At 42.3% G+C, this 21,638-nt stretch overlaps 1 protein-coding gene and 1 long non-coding RNA gene across 3 annotated transcripts in view; one reads left to right on the plus strand and one right to left on the minus strand.

Moving 5' to 3' along the window:
• Window positions 1-20,297, plus strand: part of LOC103364553 (uncharacterized) — a 21,646-nt gene extending 1,349 nt beyond the window's left edge. The window contains exons 2-4 of the long non-coding RNA XR_520553.1: window positions 630-636; window positions 3,086-3,088; window positions 20,284-20,297. This is a non-coding gene — a long non-coding RNA (uncharacterized LOC103364553). The remainder of the gene's footprint in view (window positions 1-629; window positions 637-3,085; window positions 3,089-20,283) is intronic.
• The window catches only part of tsc22d2 (TSC22 domain family 2), a 36,985-nt gene that overhangs the window by 6,521 nt on the left and 8,826 nt on the right, over window positions 1-21,638 (minus strand). The window contains exon 2 of one of the 2 annotated variants that reach the window (XM_008291704.1): window positions 10,758-10,829. The exons of the other annotated variant lie outside the window; for it this stretch is intronic. Coding sequence (XP_008289926.1) covers window positions 10,758-10,829 — 72 coding nt within the window. The remainder of the gene's footprint in view (window positions 1-10,757; window positions 10,830-21,638) is intronic. 2 annotated transcript variants of the gene reach the window in all.

The following is a 21,638-nucleotide window of genomic DNA, read 5'->3' on the forward strand; positions in this document are numbered from 1 at the left end:
CCACCCCAACAAAGTCTCCAGGACCACAAGGCGGCACATTCCAGCTCTGGACCCCTCCGGCCACGAGGCCAGCGCCTCCAAACCCAGACATCTGTGTCAGAGCCACCATCACGCTGGGACAGCTCCTCGCTGAGAGCTGGCTACGAAGTCCTGTAACCTGTTTGGTTTGATGCTCGCTGCAGTGACACTGAGCTCATACCACTCTCTGAAACTCACTCCCTCCTGCTCCCTGACTTTCTATCGCTCTGCTTCATGTGTGACACGTGCAGGAGCTAGACCTGGTTTCCTTCCATCTCATGATGTTTAACAGAAATCCAGTGTGTTCTCCTCCACTAGGGCACAGATGCACCGGCACACGTCCTCGTCCCAAACCATACAAACACTCACGGTGGGGGGAGGCAGCTGAATAAATCCGACTGCAGCCTTAAAGTGACGACCCCCAACCCCCCTCCTCAATGACTCCATTTCAAAACAATAGCTGGAAGGCGGGGGCTGCCACAACAGACGAGTGTGCTCGCCGACAACTCACCGTTGTTCTCTTTCGGATGGCAGCGTGAGCTTTAGCCTCGCTCATCAAGTTTGCTTTAAGAGCTGCAGTGGAGCTGCTGCACCAGACGGGGTCAGCAGAGGCTCCTAGTAGCTGCGAAACTGAACCCAAGTGAAAAGCAGCTTCAGGAAAGAGCTCTTCAGGCAGGACTTTACTGAGGGATCTCAATGAGTTCATTGTTATGAGTGAAATCATCTGGAAGCTTCCATTTGATAAAGATATTCTATTGTTGTCTCTCATTACATGTCTAATATGAACTGTCTATTGCACATACATGCTGCTGGCCTTCACTTTTAAAGCTTTTTACTCCATTTCTGTTTTCCTGTATGCTGTTGTTGTTTTAGTGGCAAGTTCAACATCTGGCCAAGGGGCAATAGTTGAAAATGATTAATGTGCTGATTAATGTGCACTTTGCCTGAAAAAAAACAAACAAACTGGTTTTGTAAAGGCACGAACAACGCTCTAAAGTTGTCTGAAATATGTCTCATAGCTCCGAGCCGTGTGTCATCTAGCAAACGTAACTGTCATTTCGGACAAATGCTAAGTAACCAAAGTTAATAACTGTTTTTATTATGGATTATCGCCTTAATTGATTAATTGTTTCATCTCCAAAGTATTTGGAAAATGTGATATCAATGTCATTGGCAATGTTTTTGAGACAGATGTTTTCTGTTTGCTTGTTTTGTCCAACAAACAGTTCAAAATCAAAACACTTCAAGTTACGACAAAGAAAAGCAGAAAATTCTGTGACTTGAGAAAACCAAGAGAAAATCTGGCTTCTTGCTTGAAAAATAAACCAGCTGCCAATTCATCCTCTGACCAACCAACTCGTCCATTAACAGACGGTTGCAGCTCGAAAGTGAACCTTGAAATGTTGCATGTTTTGGTAAACGGTTCAGAGAACTGAAAGTGGATCCTCTATTTAACTTTCTGAGAAAGGTCAAAACGACTGCATGACCCAGCAACTCACCGAGTCGGCCCCTCAACGCTCCGCTCAACTAATGATCGCCCTCTGAAAACAAAGAACGCAGTATTTTTGCAAGAGGGCGTTCGCCACAGTGGACCTGTGACCTCATGTTTATCTATCAGGTGAGATCAATCAGATCAAATCCAGTTTTTCCACAGAAACATCCACTGTGCAGAAAAACGATAAGACAAGCAGAATTTAACCAGAACAGTGATTGGTGAGATTAACTTATTCCAGAACTACGTCTTTGTCGAGTATTTATATGTTAAGTTGAAAAAAATCTTTCTGTATAAATATATCCTGTTACAACGTGGACACCTGCAGCTTATAGACAAGTGCGGCCTGTATATGTACAAAACTTGTTTTCTTTTTAAAGTTAGTGGGTGTGGCTTATATTCAGGTGCGCTCAATAGTCTGGAATTTACGGTACTATGACATCCACCAATATGAAAACCATTTTTTTTTCATATTGTTAAAAAACAACAACAAAAAAGGTGCATGGGGGAATTATAAATGGTGTCAACACATAGTTTGTCAAGCAAAGAGGCACCAGTTACATTGTTTCCAACAGTTTCAAAAGTGTGCAGCACATGTAGCAGAGCAGACAGCGGTGCTGAGTCAAGCAGTGTCTTCAACCTGCTAACGTGTTTGTGATAAACATTTCTAGAAAATTAATAAATAATAACTCCATCCTGTTCTTCTCTTAATATAAACCTAACTATGCACTGTATGTGCATACTGTGTATAAGGATATCGGGCGATATATTTACATCGGAATGTTTTTACTCCCTAAAAATCCCATCAGCCTCAAAAACCCAGCATTGGTCAGGCTTTAGATTTTACATTAAAAATGACTGAGGCTGTTGGTTAATTACCAAATTTGCAGAAATGTGAAAACAACTCAGCAAACTGAGGACGATAATGTGAAATGACCAAAAGCCTCACACCAAACTACTAAATGGAGACGAGCATAATCACCACATATCAGACGTTCTTCCTGTGTTTTTACATTACAGTGTTTCAAGCTGAACAGTATTTGCAGTGTAATCTTCCAGTGTTTACTTCCTCGGCTTCTTGCTCACATTTATCTTTCACTAGTACACACGGTGTCAGGATAATTATAATTCACATGCCAAGATGTGTGAAACTATGAGCCTACATGCTGTCAACACGCTAACCATGATCCAACAAACAACCTGAAACCTGAGTATTACAAAAGAGAAACAAGTTGCATAATCCGAGACGAGCGCTCGGTATTTAGTGATGCACACTTGAAATTCCCCATAAAGACTTAAATTTGCATACCGGACTAAAATAGTCACAAAGGAAAGAATCTTGACGAACTGCTTCCATCCTTATTGTATTGCAAAGCTTCAAACAATGGCGACAATTGCAGGATGCTGGAAGCATGTTAATTTGTGTTTCTGAACGAAGTGAATATTTTGGATGCTGTATTGTCGGGACGTGTTGTCTACATCAGGGAAGGTCTACAAATACACAATGGAGACTAAACATAATAAGACAGGCTTCAGGGAGGTTTTATTTGTCCAGCACTAAATCAAAGTCATGAGTAGGTGTGTCTGCTGCCACCAAGCTTCCTCATAAACAGGCCAGAGGAACTGTCCCACTCGCACCCTCGCCTGTTGCATAATCGCTAGACTGGCGCACAAGCAACTCCTCATCCAGCGTATGTCCCCCCATGCGGTTTACTGGAAGCCACCCAGCCTGTCCTCCCCGAAGACATGGACAACTGGAGTAGACGTCTTGGCGGATAAACCGGATGACAGGGAGCATGAGAAGTAGTCGCGTCCCTCAGGGGCTTAATACAAGCAAGGATAACATCTGACTTCTTGAGACAGCGGATGAACTTTATCCATCACTGTTAATTTAAGCAGTTTATGGAAGGCCTCATTATTTTAAGCAGTCTGGGGGCTAAAATAACCGCCAGCGGGGATGTTTGGTCGTGTTTGTCGAGCCACCTTTGCAGCTCCCGACGAAACGATAAAGAGCCACAGTGACCATCAGACTCCATATGCAAACAGTGGGAGATTCAAGGCAGGGGTCCTTAAATAATCACTTCCAAAATGTCCTTCAAGTAAAACCAGATCTTCAGCACGAACCGCGATGCCTCGATATCGAATTTCACCGCTTGTTCTTTGCCTCGGCGATCTGGGCCCGTGCCACTGGTTTGGTTCAATCTGGATTAAGACCCGACTGGAATGTGTTAAAAGTAATAGTGTTACTTCTGAGGCTTTAATGGGAAAATCCTGGCACCTCACCGTTAACAAGCCTCTGTATTCAGCAGGGCATTTATCACAGGATCAAGGACTTAGCCTCATTTGGGCTTCCTCTCTGAAGTTGAGGGTTTGGGTCAGACAAATGCCGTTAGGCACTATACTGTAAAAACACTGGACCTAATGCATGTGGCTTCCGTCTAAGTTTAGAGAAAGCTTCGGCGTCAATCATGACTTTACACTACACACAGCAGAAATAGCTTAAATGTTATCATAAACAGATTTGTGTGTCAACTTTGTCAAAACTGTGTTTAGCACTGAAACAATGAGTTGATTATTCAATTATGCAATCAAGAAGCGAATCGGCAGGTCAAAGAAAAAAGCTACAAATCTATTCACTCCAGCTTCTCCAACATGCCGATTCTTGTCGTAAACCATTATTAAAAAACCCTTGAAATATTTGATGGTTTTGGATTGTTGCTCAGACATAATACATTTCTATTCATAAGGCTTGGGAGTGGCAAAATGGAACAGGCATTGTCAAGATTTTCAAGACACTGAGATTCATCAATAAATTAAGATTTTTTTCAAACAAAATAAAAATAATCATTAGTTGCAACCCTAATTGAGTTATAGGCTGAATGCACAACTCGCTACCTCCCTTCATCGGCTACTGTTGGGGTGACTATGTATATGCAATCTGATCCTCTGCTGGACCAGTGGGTATTTTTAATGGTGAACTGTAGACGCCTGTGGTTACATTAGGTGTCTCTCTGGCGTGAATGTCTTCAACTGACTGAGTTTTGAGGTAAGATGGCATTGAAAAGGTCCTTGTGCGCTCAGCAAACTTTCCCCGGATAAATAAAGGTCAAATGTCAGCATGGTTTCCAAAGATAAAGTTGACAGAATGAAAACGTTGCCACCGTACAGTACTGTCATTGAGACATGTGGTGCGTTATGTAAGCGGTAAAAATCTTTGATGATTACGATCGCCATCCATCAATTCCTGCCTGCGTCTAAACAGGCTTGTTAGGTCTGAGATCAGAGCTCTGCACAATGTCAGGTTATGTCATATCCATAAAGGCTCTGCAGTTAGTGATTTCGCTGGAGGGGGGGCTCCCATACAACCGCCGAGTAATCCCTTCAAAATTGTGTACTTACTGAAGAGAAAGACCCTGCCGCTGAATTGGGCTGGGTCCTTTGAGGATATGTCAGACGGTCTGTTAGTGTTTAAGATGTGTTTTTATATGTGTGGGGGGGGGTGTTTTTCATTTGTATGGAGGGCAGGTGACGACAACAGAGTCGTTGTCAAGGAAGTGGGCCTATGGATAAAATCAAAGTTTTAACAAATGCGGAATATGTTTGTAGATAGTTTATGTAAGGCCCACCACAAAAAATTGCGACCAAGAGAGTAGCTCGCTGGCACTGTTCTCTCCGATCAGCACAGCAAGAGTCAAACTGCAGCTTTCCCACGTTCAACTTTCCTCCTCCTGCTCCTCGCCCCAATAATGAATGTTTGTTTCTGTGTCATAAACAGTGGCCGCATACCTGGTCTGGATCAAATAACTCTCTGTGGCCGAGTCTGGGGCCACTGATCAGGTGTGCTTAGACCAAATATAAATCTGTCTTTTCTTTATTGTCCACAATAATAAAGTTGATCATTGTGGAAAGACGGCCGTAAAAGGGCCGCCGCAGCTGCCGCTCTGCTTGGGACCAATCGCAGCCTTACAATAAATCCATTCAGCGGACCAACAGATCGCTTGGCTGGAATGTTTACAGATGCAGAGTGCAACTTGTAATCTAGTTAGGCGAAAATAAACTCATCTTCGCAGTCGAGAGATGAGTCGTTACGAGGAGATTGAAGCGGAGCTGTGCGGGATCACATGTGGGTCACTGGGAGAGTTATGAAATGATATTCATAAATACTTTCAAAACTACTGCGAAAATGGTCAAAGGCAGTGCACAAATTTTGTCCTGTAGAGGTGCTATGAACAATTATTAATTAGGAATGAATCCTTTAGATTTGTTAAAATGAACAGTGTGATGTTTTTTGTATTTTTTCGCCATTTTTTCTACACTGAGATAGTGTTGGGGCCACGTGCAGGTAAATTATATGCAACAAAGATACAGCCAGCCGAGAATCGAACCAGGGACTCCTTGCTGATGGTTTTTATTGACATGCTTTGTGTGTCTGAAACACTCAGCTATCAGGTTACCTGATTTTCTCATTAAACTTATTGATAGATTGTTCTGTAACATCCATCCATCCATTATCTCTACCCCACTTAATCCTCATTAGGGTCGTGGGGGGGCTGGAGTCTATCCCAGCTGACTCAGGGTGAAGGCAGGGGACACCCTGGACAGGTCACCAGTCCATCACAGGGCTACACTTAGAGACAGACAACCAAGCACACTCACATTCACACCTACAGACAATTTAGAATCACCAATTAACCTCAACATGTTTTTGGACCTTGTGGGAGGAAGCCGGAGAACCCGGAGAGAACCCACGCTGTACGGGGAGAACATGCAAACTCCACGCAGAAAGATCCCAGATGTCCTCACTGGGACGCAAACTGGCGACCTTCTTGCTGCAAGGCAACAGTGCTAACCACCGATCCACCTTGCAGCCCTTCTGTAAAGTCAGTGATTTACAAAATAAAATAACTGTAAATATCTCAACTGTCCTCAAATGTCTTCCAAAGACCAAAGGTGTCCAGTTTACTGTCACAAATGACAACATAAACCAGAAAATATTCAAATTTCAGAACCAGAAAGTGTTGCATGTTTTGTTAAAAAACAAAAAAAATATATGACTTGTAGGTTTCAGAAAATTTCTATTCAGTTGTTTTTTTTTCCCTTACAAAGTCAAACTGTTTTTACACATTCACTGTAAGAGCCGATCAGTTCTATAGGTTCCTCCAGTCAGGTGTTCTGCGTTCCAAGTAAACAGTGTTTTGACCGTGATGCTGCAGTAGTTGCTGTGCTTCTGTAATTTACTGTTAGTTGTGTATTATACAAAATGTGCTCCAGCGTAATTGACCCTACGAAGGGAGAAGGAAAATAAACAGCCTAAGTGTTCGACTCAGAGTTCTGTCTTGGACTTTGATTCCTCCCAGTGGTTGAAAGTGCTGGTTTCCACATTCACAAATTTAAATTTCTCTTACCAGAGGTTTCCATACAGCTATAAACAATCTCTGGTTATAAAATTCATTCGGTATATTATTCCACAAGCTCTGAATCATTTTTGGCCCTTATTTTAGCCCGTGGAGCAGCAGCAGCAGCAGCAGCAGCAGATGTGGCACTGCAAAGACAAACAGGCAAGAATGTGTTGATGCCCACAGTGTGCAGCAGAACCTTGCGCAAAATACTGCGGATGAGGAGGCACACTGCCCGACTGAGGTTTTTACATTTTTCACAAAGCAATCATTTTCAGGAATGCTCCTTTATGCCCTCGAACCGTTCGTGAGCAATCCCCTTGACTTCCAACAAGTCCGACCTTGCAGGAGAGCTGGCTCAAGACAAAGGGAGGTAGAATGAGGCATCTCTCTAAGATTTACCTGCGGTTAGTTGAAAAGTTTTGCATAAAGCCGTACTGTTACTCACTGAGGCCTGGAGGCAAACATGAGCTGGCTGAGGAACAAACGGGAGCTCTAAGTCTTTTACCGGTTGTGACGACACACGCTTGCTCAACTGCTACTGTTGTTCTATGTAAACATTTCATCTGACTTGCTTTAAAGGATATGGTCATGTGGACGATCTCATGTTCACAGCAGTGTGTTACATTTTCTAGATCAACAAAACAACTACTTCTGCTTGTTCTACTTACTGTCATTGTTAAGTGTGCTGACAAACGATGTCATTCATCATGCTGTGATTTACGTTATTTCTATTAAATGTGACTAATCGTTTTGATCGACACTGTGAAAGAACTGGAGCCAAACCTAGTCTCAGGGCGAAAGGTAAACAAACTGAACATACATTAACGACGCTCCAAAAATCTGTCAAGTGCGACTTTCATCTGGTTGCGCAATGCAAGTTTATCTGTGTTTCTCTGCCCAGGTAGATAAAATCACTCAGTTTCAGTTTAATCTAATGTTACATAACAACACCTGACCAGTGTGCTTCAGCAACCGAGTGGGGACTAGCGGCCTCCCTGTGCACACCTACTATTGCTAATGCATGTGAGCTGCTTAGGGGACATCTGTATACTGCAGATTCAGAAAACAATCTGAGCTAAACTTTTCGCCTCTAAACTGCACAAATCTTTGCACTAAAACAAGTAAATTCTCAAACTGTGGGAAACACCGACATACGAGTTGTGTCAGAAAAGTTCCAGGACTGGTGTCGCAGAAGATATATTTCAAACCCAAACTACCAGTTTTCCCCTTCAGACAATCAACCAGCACGTCTACAAAGAGATCCTGTGGCGTTTGCTTTGCGAGAAGAGGTGAGAGTTGTGGCAGGACAAGTGGTGGCTGCTTCACCATGACAACGCGCCTGCTCACAACGCCCTGAGCATCCCACAGTTCGTGGCTGAGAAGAACATCTCCGTGCTGGAGCAAACCTCCCTACTCACCCCACCTGGCTCTGTGGGATTGTTTCCTCTTCTCCAAGCTCAAGGGGGTCATCAAGGGAACCCATTTAGAAGACGGTTGTGACGACGGAGCTGTGGAGGAGAATCCTTCCAGGAGTGCATGGCGGCGTGGCAGAAAAGGCTGGGGAAGTGTGTTAGACTACAGGGAGATTAATTCAAAGGGGAAAACTCGCAGGTTTGTAGTTTGGATTTGAAATATATCTTTTGTGACACCAGTCCTGAAACTTTTCTGACACACCTCGTGTGATAAAATGGCCAATGCTACGTATTGCATTTAATGTAAGCCCAGAACATTTATCTGCACCTTCATCCCTGTTTACACAATGTGTTAAGCAATTACCAATTTGAGCAGGCTTACGATGTGTTAACGGCACCAAAAGGCCCAGTGAAAAAAATCTTGACTTAATTATTTGCTGGCGCACCTATAAAAAAACGTTTGGCGCATTGGAAGAGGAAAATGTTAGTTTTGTGGTGCTTAATTGCACCATCTGCCTAAAAAGAGGATGTTGGATGAAGGATTAGTTCAAGACCTGCCATCCAAAAGCTTGATGATGAACTTTATGTAGATCAGAGGCCACTTGTGTAACACTGACACTGCAGACTAAACTAGGCTCAATTTAGCTGGTTAAGTAACTGGGAAACTTAGAACGCCCAAAGGTAAACCTAAGATCCCTTCGCCCTTAGGAATAAATGGTTTGCTGACATGTCAAATCAACCACATCAAAGACGTGAAGGAAAAATACTCATTTTAATCAATGTTTGTTTGCCGGTGTGTTGGCAGCCTCAATGAGAGCGTAAATGAAAACAACAACTATTTGTGGCTAATGCAAACCACAGACATGCTCAACTTCCAGTAACAACCAACAGGCATTTCTCTATGGAACTGATTACTCAACAGGTACCAACAGGTTTAATATTACTTAAAAATTCATTGATTATTTACAAATGGGTTCAAGTAGACAAACTCGATGGTGTTTGTGAAGTTGGCTATACATATAGGCAAATGTTGTTTTTTTTTAATGTGTTTATTTGTTTTTTGTGATTTTGTGACAAATTCCATTTTTAATATTTTTTTATGGTTGTTTTCTAAATTTTGAGGCAGTGTGTCGATAGCACCAACAGTTCCTGTCTGCGTGACGACTTTATATTTGCTGTTGTATTTTACGCAACAAAAAGACAAAGCATTAAAAATGCTCATTGCAACATCCTACGACCCACGGCAAAGTCGTTGAATCACTTGTGTTGTCTGAGGGGGAAGTTTGTCGGAGAAGCTGGAGCCAGTGAACTTTATGCCTTCAAAAAATGACTTAAAACGGCTATCAAAGTCGTTTTCAGTCAGCTAATTTGCGGTGGTGAGGTCGACGTGAAGACATGGGAAACCTTTGGCTTTGAATTGACCCATGAAGATAATTTGATTTAGTTCAAAGCGTTGAACACCAAAACAGCCATGGCAGATTAGTAACAAGTACAGCTCAAGCTCTCGTGTTAATGTCTTTGGATTTGGGGTGAGTTCTTAAAAGCTGAGAATGAATTTTAAAAACACTCTTCTAGGAACCAATGAATCCGTCAGTTCCTCATACAACAGATTTTAGAGAATATGACATTATATAACACCACCTCTGCCCTGTTATCTCTGTGTGATCTGCTATTTGCAGTACTAGAGCACACTTTGCCGCATTCATCGTAGGGGGAAAAGAAACCTGAGCGCTGGATCCTCGTGACTGGCAGAACGTAGACACTCAAAGTGTCACAGAGCAGTGAAATGCTGCCAGATCCAGACAGCCCGGATGCTTCTTCCAGTGCCATGCTCTCTGCATGCTTTACACACTCACAGCCGCCGAAATGTCCAGCTTGACAAGATGTTTAGTTTAGTAGCAGGTCACCAAATGACATTTGTCCTTTTAACAAGGCTGCCAGTTGTGTGAAATTCATTCGTGTGAGTATTTCAATACAACAATGTTCATGTTTTGAGTACATTTAATTCTTTCCCTCAGCATTTTGTCTTTATCTTAAATGCACAACATGCACAAAAAATATGATACTGAGGTTATAAAATGCATAAAAGCTGTGCTGATATGGTCAGATAGGAAACCTTGCTGACTTTTGAGCTTAACTTGCAAACAATGTTAATTTTGATCCAATAACTGAAATGTTGTCCTGCCATTTGTTAAAAAAATAAAATAAATCCAAACCAAATTCCACTCCATTGGAAACTGACAACAGTGCCTTGCGTTAATAGTAGTTACTGACATGTTTTCAGAAAACCGACACTTCAGGACTCCATAAACAGCTAAATGGCTTGTTAAGTTGGACACCGTGCTGCAAGGTGCAAAGAGTTTCAAGGGGTGCAGGGTCTGGTTTAGCCAGCCAGGCCAGGCCACACACACATGTAAACACACCCGAGCTTCATACCTATCGTTGACGGGCTTTGACCCTCGTAATCTGCTAGGCCGGAAAGCCTGGTAGAAAGCAGTGGACGGGTTCCTGCATTTTAATGGAGGAGGAAACAGAGACAGGAGAAACATGAGAAAAGGAAGAGATACTCGTACACTGGGCGAGAGAGAGAGAATGTGAATGAGAGAGCAGACGAGGATCCTGAACCACACCGAGAGGAAATGGTGATACAGTACACATCGCCCAGCTCTACCCCGAAATGACACGATGTAGGAAGACCAAGAGCGTTATAGGAGCGTAAACTAACAACTGTCAGCATGAAAGGTTTTGCTGTGGGGTGTGAAAATAACATCCGCGTAGTTTGCCTGCAGTTTAAACAAGTGTTCCTGCTGGACTCTTCAAAAACAAAACTGTACTAGAGAAGTAGTACAGAAAGTTGTTTTTGAAATACAACAGTCTTAAGGTCATTCACGCCATAAATTAACACCCAATCTGCTGAAACTTTAAAGCATACGATCACTTTTAGCCGTAACCATCATGTAGTCTGATGTTTAATGATCCATTTGTAACTCAACACAACATACCGACACACTCTGAATCATCCGTTTTGCGTGATGAAGTTAATCTCCAGTAACCAACGTTAAAGGTGATCACCAATCAGGGATGATCTGGACAAGAAGTTCCTTTGTTGTCTCCCATCAACTGTTAACCATTTTGAATGTGCTACTGCTCTATTACGACTTGGCAGAACTGATTTGTAGAATGGAAAGTGAACTTCAAACAGGGGGCAGCTTTCCTGACGCAGCAGCTGAGGGGCAGATAAAATTACCAGCCGCATTAAATATTTATCAGCATTCAGGTAACTGCTGGCACATGGTGTTAATAATACACCGAGTACACAATAACACCAAGTCTCACTGCAAATCTCAGCGTAGATATCAGAAGTTAAAAACAATCCGATGACAGTAATGCAGTCTGAGTCGTCATTATCATCGCCCACGTTGTCCTGTCTCCTAATGAAGATAAGGGTCGGCGCTGCTTTATTGAAGTTAGTGTACCATCGTTATTCTACTGTTTCAATTTAATTTTGCTTAGGTTAACAGCAGTGTCTTTAAAAAAAAAAAAAAAACAAAGAAAAGTTAACGAATCAAACGTGACCATACAAATGCTGAGGTTCATGTCAGTCACCCTCCTGTTTGCACCCGCAACATAAAACTTTCAATAGGAGCCCACAAGAAGAGCAGGGGTGGTCGACAAAACTGTAAACTGAACAGCTTCGATGTATACAGGACCCAGGAGGATGGAGAAGACAAAAGCAGGCGGGGAAAGGAATTCACTTTCAAAACTAGAAAAATGGGGTTAGCCATCCACTACTGTACTGGTGACTGTCAAGCCTGATTTACCACCACGTTTCCACATCTGAGCCCATGACAGATTTATTTCTGCCACACCCCAACAAACAGCACCTCAAGACCTTCGAGTTTCCTGAAGCACTGGTGAGGTATTTAGACACCGTGAGCTTCAAGAGTTCACAAACAACATACTTCAATCCGGCAGCTGTGACCTCAGCGCTCCGAGCGAGCCAAAATACCTTGTTTTATTGGGACGAGGAGAATTTTGTATGAAGGATGAGTTTATTGGGCCGAAGAGAAGACAAGCGAGCGGTTGAGTGACAGGCAGCAATTTAAAAGCAAGGAAGTAGAGATGGAAGTGGAGAGGAAAAAGTCAGGGAAAACTGGGAATTGTGGCGCTTCACCTCACCTGAACCCCCTCGAGGGGCCTCATGTAGTGCAGCAAGAAGAGATGTCTTTACAAGAGCTTTATGTAGTGCACAGTACACAGCCCCGTAAAGCCCACTTTAAAGACCCAGCATGTGGGTTTGTTTGGCCTTTCTCTGTATTACTAGTCTGGTGCTGCTGTGCACAACATAGTCTATACTATACATACTTCTGGAATATGCAAAATACATCATTAATCACATTTTTCACACAATGTGTTTGCCATTGTATGTACGATATTACTTTATTTCTGTATACTGTTGTATGTGAAGGTGATTTGCTTTGTGTGTAGAACTTTAGGCACAATATTAAGTCTGTTTTCAAAGCTTTCTCTACTTTTTGCTTCTTTTTTTCTTGTGGGATGAAGCCAGGTGCAAGGAGACAGCTATTCTTTGGCTTAACTACAACTGTCGTTGCATATGGAACCAGTGAGCCACAGTTTGTCGTTAGCGTGTACACTTGAGTCACAGCGCTGATGTACCCTATAAATCATCAGAGCCTCCAGCTTAAAGCTCTTAAAAGCACTCATGAAAAAAATTCCTTTACGTTTAAGAAGACGCTTTTAAAATGTTTCTTTTACTGATAATTAACAATCATTTTAAATGATGAATATGTTGAAAAGTAACCAGGAAGACTTAGAAGTTTAAACCACATTCATGTGTTTATCAAGATGCACAGGTGATGATTATAATGTTAACACAGCAATGAAAAACACACACAGGGTGGCTGTCCTGGACCAGGTCCAGGTATCACTGCACAGGAACCCTGCACCAACAGTGTTCCTATTGCTACTATAATGAAGTGTCTATCACACGCACATATCACTGTCACTTTAACAACCAGGCCTAAGCCATAGTCACACATGCAAAGTATGTGTGAAGGTGATCCATACTGCAGCTGTTGTATGCAGACACATTAATTAAAGCTGACGTACAACAGTTCTGATGGATCGACGACATAAAACTAGATATAATGTTAAAACGAGAAAATGATTAGTTCAGCAACTGAAAATGATTCAACACAAATCCAGATAAGGCATTTAAATCTTTGAAGCAAAGATGTCAAACTTCCACTGGTTCAGGCTTTGCAGATGTTAGGATCAAATATAATTGAATATCTTTGGGGTTTGAGGTACGACTGGGACCATAACAGATATCTCAATATGTCACGTTGGTAGCAACCTTTGAATATTTTCTGGCATTTCCTGTAGACAAAGCAGTTACTGAAGGGAATAATACGCAGCATAAACATAATTGTTAGTTGTAGTTTGAATCAAACATGAATTAAATCCTTCACGAGAATTATACATGAGCTTGTCTACAGTCATGTTGTAACCTGAACTAATTTGGCCTAGTTCAGCTGCTGCAACTAGCATCGCTGCTGAGGGCAAATAGCTAAGCGACTGTAGTCAAATTAAGCTCTTAGATAGCGATCAAAAGCATGCATGCACATTTTTAAGAGCTTCTTGCCTGAATGACCTGCAGCCCTCGGCGAGGACAGAACACGTGACAGGAACTCTTGTGTACCCCTCTGGCGTTAATTTAGAGGGAACTTATCTCTCAATCCTACTGATGTGCACATGACTGCACTTGACCTTAAGGTGAGTTTCTGTTGATCAGAGTTACAGTTTACTGAATCTTCTTGCACTAACTGTAGCCAGAAGCCACAGAGGGCCTCCAGCTCACGCCACTGCTTGCTCGCTTGTCTGTGCACCTCCTGGAAGAGTCTCAAAATCCATGAGATCCCCGTCGGGGTCGGACAATCTATTTAAATTAATTAATTATTGTTATTTGGAATCAAACAATGTGCCCAGGATTTACTTTGGTCTGTGCACTTTTATGATACTTGTGTTTGAATATATTCCGACATACACAAATCCATTATGAGTTTCTAGAGCAGCATGTCTCTTTTTGTACTGTGACATATACTGGATACCTTAAAAAATGAGTAACAATCATGCAAAAAAAAAAAAAAAAAAGTCTCATGTTGGGTAAGTTGCCTGAAGCGAAGTCACATCATAATGTCAGATCTGAGCGGCTGTTCCCTGGTCTCATGATGTGTGCTTAACAAGGGATTTAGCAGTCAATTTATCCGTCAATAGAGAAGCAGTTAGTGTGACAATCCTTTATCACATGTAAAAAAGGACGGGATCAAGATTTAGGCCACTATATATTGTGAAAAGGGATGAGAGTGGGCATGGAGCAGAAAATCTTGTTCAAATATTATGTGTAACGTGCTGTAACTACGGTGACATAACCACGATGGTTTAATAAGGTTCAAACCTGCTGTGATTCAGAAAGTTATAAAAAAAAAAAACCAACAGCTTCTCGCTTTACAATAACTTAAAAACTAAAGATCTAGAAAGCAAAGTGAAGTCTTAATTACAGGCAGCATGACCTAAAGACCAAACTCACTGCAAACACTGGGTTTTGAACTACAGGTCGTTTTCCTGGAGTTGTTTTTCCTGCAACTGACTCTTCGATGTCGATCGCTGCACACATACAAAATGATGTCTCCCCTTTCGATGACTTTTTTTAGGCCTGATAGGGGAGGGGCTGAACAAACTGGACGGTGGGGGGAGATTGTGGCCGAGCAGTTGGAGGAGTTCTTCTCATAACGCGGTGATTAGGAGATGTTGTGGGAGAGAGTCCAAGGCTCACTGGCAAACAGGGACGTGACTCTCTGCATGGGGCTAAGCCTGCAGCCATACACGACTCAGGCAAAGTCCCAGCTGTGCAGCTAACCGCCGCTGACGACACGACCCCGCCCACTCTCCTATGGGAGGCTACAGCATGCAGGAAATAAAAGAGGGATTTGTTGGGGCATCTGTGACTCAACTCACAAAACCTCAGTAAATAAGATGACAGCTCAGACTTTGGTAATGTTAAAGGCAGGCGGCAACCAGTCAGCAAAGACGGGCAAACATGTAAAGTCAGTGAAAGATAAGTGAAAATATGTCACACTGATATGAGCATTCTCATAAGCAGAGGGTGTTAATTTCTGCTTGAGTTACACATAATTGTTACCATGAGTACCGATGAGTCAGTATAACTCACAATTCGGGGCGGCTCATTGAGCTGGGTGGCAACTGATAGCATCCGCCTGCAGCTACAAAGCCTCCCTGTCTGCTCAATTTCACTTCGCAGGGCTCAAGTTCATTGACTTTGCCGGTTAAATAAAGTGTAGAATTGGTTCCTGAAGCGTGACGCTGGCCCAGTGAACTTTGCCATACTGGCCGTCAGGTCTTTTTCTGTCTCGGCTTGTCAGCTGCTCTGTGACAACACTGTGGCCTGTCACTTGCCAGCGACTTTGCCTGTGGTCAAGTAGGGAAGCCAGGCAACTGAGGAGCACGTATTTGACAAGAAGCACAAAGGACGTATGGCACAGGTCGTGTTCCAGCCGGAAGCATGACAATCTAAAATGATTCAAAATACTCTTTAAAAAAAAGTGGTCACCACAATTTATTTTGTCGCTACTGATAATAAAGTCCATCCATCTAAGCAGGTATGGGTTTGATAACTATTGGATGATTTTTTTCTACTGATTTTGGTAAGGCAGTTGTCTCCCATTAAAATTTCCAACTTCAGTTTATTATACATGGTTCCACAGGGAGCCATATTTCTAGAAGCTTTCTTCACGCTTTGATCCGAAGCCTTTGATCCGAGGTCTTCCCAGCTGCTGTATCGCCGGTTGCCTGTGCATTCATATCTCCATGCAGATGAAGCAGTAGCAGATTCCTGTGACAAATCACAGCCAACTCCTTTTACATACCATACTCTGGGTGTGTCTTTTGGGGCATTACATTTGCTGCCCTCAGGTAAACTGTTCTTGATCTTAATTTCAATCTTGAACATTAAACAAGCATTGCGAAGGCTTCTATAACAGTTTGTTTTTTAGCGGGGAGAAAAGTTCTAGATTATGGTGAAAGTAGTATAAAAGGTATCTAGCACCGTAAGTAACTCCTGTTCTGAATTTTTAGAAACACAGGACATATTTGGCAAAGGGGTGTAAGAAATGAATAGAGGCAAGACACAGAGGTTTCCCTTAAAAACTAATTTCTGCTGATTATAGAGGACCATATCTATTGAAAATCTAAGTTTGGACAAGAACTATACTTTAGTGCTGCTGGCTGCCTCTCACACCCATGAAATAAACCTTTCAGTGACTAGTTCAGTGATAAAACGCCAGTGCACTGCCTTTCCTGGTCTCAGTCGCTGTCTGCTTGCAGGGGTACAGTCACTGACAGGACGGGAAGTGGTGGCTGAATATTTTCCATTGTTTGGTATGGAGTTTTTGGCTGACCTCGTTCCGAGCCAGAGCGGAGAGTGGCAAAGTGACAGAAAAGTGCAGAGAGGCAGCAGAAGAAAAAAAAACAAAAAAACCCCAAAGATGGTTGTTAGGCCTTAAATAAATAAGCACAGTCTTTTGGTAAGAAGCCATAAATAGGGACGAAACTTTTCTTTTCTTCTCACTTTGAGTAGCTTCAAGTGCAGGGCTCCGGTCAACATGTGCTTCTCAGCTGTGTTCATGTTTCACAGCTCTACGGTAAAAAAGAATGTGGGTGAAATATTTTAACATGTTAAACATAGAGGCTGACTCAGATGAAAAGTACAGAGGCATGACAGTGTGAAAGTTCAGTACGAACCAGCTATCCCACCTCACCAGAGTGCTGACCAGGGGTCGACTTGTCTCATCCGAGTTAAATGCTTCTTCAGCGCTTACAAGACTGACATGGGTAAAGCTACTAATTAAAAAGCTTAAACAGAATGAGAGGGTGGTGATTACCAAAATAACGGCTTGCGTTTTCATAGATTTCAGCATTTTTCTTAAAGAAATCCGGTGAGCAGCATCTGACTCACAACGGCATGGTGCAACAAGTTCAACAAAGGGTTATGAAAGGGAAGACTATTTCATAAAGTCACACACACACTTAAGGATAATCACATAATTACAACAAGCATTTTTTGAAATAACATTGTCTGGACGGTCTCACTGAGTGAAGAAGACAAGTTCAGGCACTTGCGACAAATCCAACCGGATTCGGCGATAAGTCAAGGTGCCATCTGTTCGACACCGTTGTTTTAAACGCGTGAATAAACTGTTATCAGTCGACCCAATCACAATGACTCACGTCCGTTTCCTTGCAGAAGCGTTGTGAGACATTGCAGGAGGTGATGGGCAGAATGTGGTTCTATGCTGACGAGAGGAGACACTCGAGGCGAACTCGAAAAAAAGAAGAGGAAGAAGACGACAGAGGAAGCGTTTGACAGAATGTGAAAGCGGACTTCAAAGCAAAGAAGGAAACTGAGGTTCTTACAAAACCTGCACATTTCTTAGCCGACGAACGGAAAAGAAAAAAAGAACTCGCTTTGCCTGTGTGAATGTTAGATTCCTTTTGCAGAACAGATCTGACCTTAGTTGGCTTTCAGAGCAGGTCGTCTCCGCTTACTTGTTTAGAGCGTGTAAATAAAACACCCTAACCGCATGAATATATTACAATCATAGACGATCACTTTTATCTTTTGAAACTTCTGCCGGATGACGACCTGGTGCCTCTGTGTTCAAAAGGTACATACCATGTGAACAAAGCATCTCAAACTCAAACTTGTGCTTGTTTTTTTTCGTGCTGGTGCTGCTGCTGATAGGCATCATCACTTAGCGACTGCTCTGCAACTCAGCTGTCGATACAGACATGCCAAAGATGTACAAGAAGGTCTTTAACATATCTCATTGAAATGTTTGTAGTTTTAGTTGCTGACATTTTGTTCCAGGAGTCTCCAAAACCTCTGATTGGTCTGGCCCTAGTGTCAATACCCACTACTTAGATTACAGAGGTGTTCATTAACAAAAACATATCATTGATAAGTGAATCTGAGAATTAGTCCTCACAGTCATAGCTGAGGAATCCTGGCATCTTATATTTTCTATGCTGCTACAACTGGCTCGGCTGCAGATTTCACTTCATCCTAAAACTGATTTATCTCGTTGCATGCAAACCTACACACAAGAGACTCGCACCCCCCATGGGAAGAGGACTGTGAAGGACTGAAGAACAATAGGTAGCAGTGATTGGTTATTGAAAAGGAGACTGGGAGGGGAAAAAAAAAAGAAAAGCTCCCAGACCCTGGAGACGCAGAAGGGAAGCCAAACATGAGCTACCCCCTAAAATCACTAATTCACTCTTTCTTCTCTTCAACTCTTTCAGCCAATCCCACACTGTCATACCACCACACACACACACACACACAGACACACAAGAGCAGAGAACAGATGAAGAGTCACAAGCACCAGTGAGCCAGATCAGTCGAAGAAAAACCATTGAAAGCAGGCGAGAGCGCAGAGAGAGGATGGATGACTCAAACGCAGCTGCCTGCCATGCTTTCCACACATCCTCATTACTCACTATGCAGACATCTTGGGCTCCGGGGGGCCCGAGACACTGAAAACTTGTTGTTCAACTTTTGCTTCTCACTCTGGGAGACTGAATGACTTGACACACGGCTCAACGTTTTCTACAGCGACCGGCTAGCTTGTTCAGAGCCGATGCATTTATATCCCACAGACTTCCAGCCGACTCTCCTCCATTCCTAAAGACTAAGCTCTGATCTGTGGTCAGCCTTAATAGCCTTCCTCCACAAAACGGCACTGCCCTAGAAACGCTGAATCACCTCAACACTGCATTAACCCCAGATGATCTGAATTATCCCCATTTACTTGCTCTGAGATACATTTTTCACTCATTACCAAGATTTATCCTCCACCATCAGCATTAATATGACAGCAAATCAGAAAGACAGCAAGATATGCGGCAGAGGTTGTCCAGAAATCGTAGCATCTAACACTTGCAAAAAACTAAACAGAAAAAAAAAACAAGGTCCATTAATAGACTGAGAAACTTTTCTCTTTTTCACTTCCCTAATTTTGTATCAGAATATCTGACTTTACGGTAAACCAACAGACAGAGACAACAAAATCGGAAATGTGCGAGTGGCCTCTGAAGGAGGAAGGACTCTGAAGCGTCACAGTTGTCAAAAAGTGTATTTTCTTTTAATCACACAAAAGCATCTTAATACCAGAAGGCTCAGTGTGATTTTAGTCTTATCCATGCTGTGAAAGCTATCTTTTGGCCCGCTGTCTAAATTTATTTCCCACAGCTGAAAGCATTGAAAGTCACAACCATGAAAGATGCAAAACTATGAGTCTCTAAACAGACAGACCTCCAAAGTGGCGTTGCAGTGCATCGATACCAGAAAGGTATCACAACATCTTAGCATTAAAAACAGCACTATACACTGCCTATTGTTGTTAAAGAGTCTTCAGTGTTTTAATAGAAGCTGTATTTCCTGGGTTGCATCCATGTGTGACAGCAGGGCAACGTGTGTGTGTGCAGCGCTCTGCTTCCACTCCCTGCAGGCATCGTGGGTGTGCCAACCGTTTCTTCTCTCACTCATGAGCACGCTGCAACTTTTATTGTAACGAAACGAGAGGCATGGCTTCACAACACGAGTGCTCTTGCCAACCGTCCACAGATTGTCCACAAAGCAAAATATGGCATTATTTCACTTACACGGCCAACAGTCGGGGCCCGCGGACACCGCAAGGTCCGGCCGTAAAAGATGTTCTAAACCTACGCAAACCAAAGGAGCCGACGTGCTCAACTTGGCGGAGCATCTCGCTGACAGACATGCCGACTTGTTCAAAAGATTCAAAGAGTGACAGGTGAGCGAATTACATAACTGCATCAGGCCCATGACCTTAAACACAAGTCAAACAAGTGATTTATTTCCTGGCAAACAAACGTTTTTCACCATCAGTTTGATGAAGCAACTGCAGGCATTGATAACTGTTTAATAGATTGTTATCTTTTTAGCCAGCTTGCCAATGTGGCAAACATTTCTGTATGCCAAAAAAAGCATTCACTATATATTATAATTTACCAGCTGAAAAAAAAACAAAAATAAATTAAAAATCGTTTACCAGAATGCAGACCAACAACCGCAGTTATAAATCTTCAACTGAACTCCTGCAGAAACAGTGAAAGTGACTAAAACGTTCACTAAAGCTATAAATGCAGTAATCTGTGCAAAGATTTATCCTTTCATAAGCACCAGTGTGACACGTAAAGAGAGACGACAACATGCAAACAGTTGATCTTCATTAAGAGTTGCTCTGGCTGTGGTAGAATAAGAAAATGTTTGAACACACTGTGATAAAACAAATCACTCCTGTTTTATGCCTTGCACTGACATTTTCTGTCTTCTGTTGTTCTATTACTTTTCTTGATGCTTTAGGTTTTTGCTGTGGTGTTGGTGTTGATATATTTCAGGCGGAAGTCGTAATTTTGGTCATCTGTACAACATTAGTTTTAGTGTGCAACATGCTAAAGACGTGCGAACATGTTGTAGAGTGAAAACCACTTGCATCATTTTATTTTTTTTTTTAACATTTCTATCTTATTGATTATTCAGCCAATTATTTTCCTCATAAATCAATTATATATCATTTTGTCCATAAACTGTGTTTTCCAGCCAACAGTAAAAACTCAAACGACAGAGTTTTCTATCACACATGAAAGCAGCAAAACCTTTTAATTTTTTAAAATTCCAGAAATAGCTAATAACAACAACAACAGATATCGACTGTTGTGTACAGTAAACTATCGAAGCTCATTCTATTGTCTTAAGCAACAGCAGAGCTGGAACACTGCAGCTTCATAACGTGACACGGCTCAGTACGTCTGGTAACTCGTCAGTCCGGCTCGAGATAGTTTTCTTGGACAAATACGAATGACTGACAAGGTCCGCTTAGCTGTACGTCTTCAACAAGGAACTGTGATCTCTAACAACTCTTCTTTTCCTTCTCATTACTATGTTAGCAAATCAGAACTCATAAGGCATTTGTTCTGTTTTTTTGCAGATTGGAAATGAGGTTCTCTGTTCTGAGGGCTATGAGTGTAGCTTTACAGGCTTCACATGAGTTGATTTTCTGTTTTGCATTAAACCAGCGGTTCTCAAACCTTTTGAGCCACGACCCTCAAGATAAGTTTGTGTTTGTGACCCCCCCAATTTGAATTTTTAATATAGCATGAGTAATAACTTTGTTGTTCATGCATTAAAAATTA

The sequence above is a fragment of the Stegastes partitus genome, unplaced genomic scaffold (genome assembly GCF_000690725.1).
Source record: "Stegastes partitus isolate 25-593 unplaced genomic scaffold, Stegastes_partitus-1.0.2 Scaffold756, whole genome shotgun sequence".
Classification (NCBI taxonomy): domain Eukaryota; kingdom Metazoa; phylum Chordata; class Actinopteri; family Pomacentridae; genus Stegastes; species Stegastes partitus.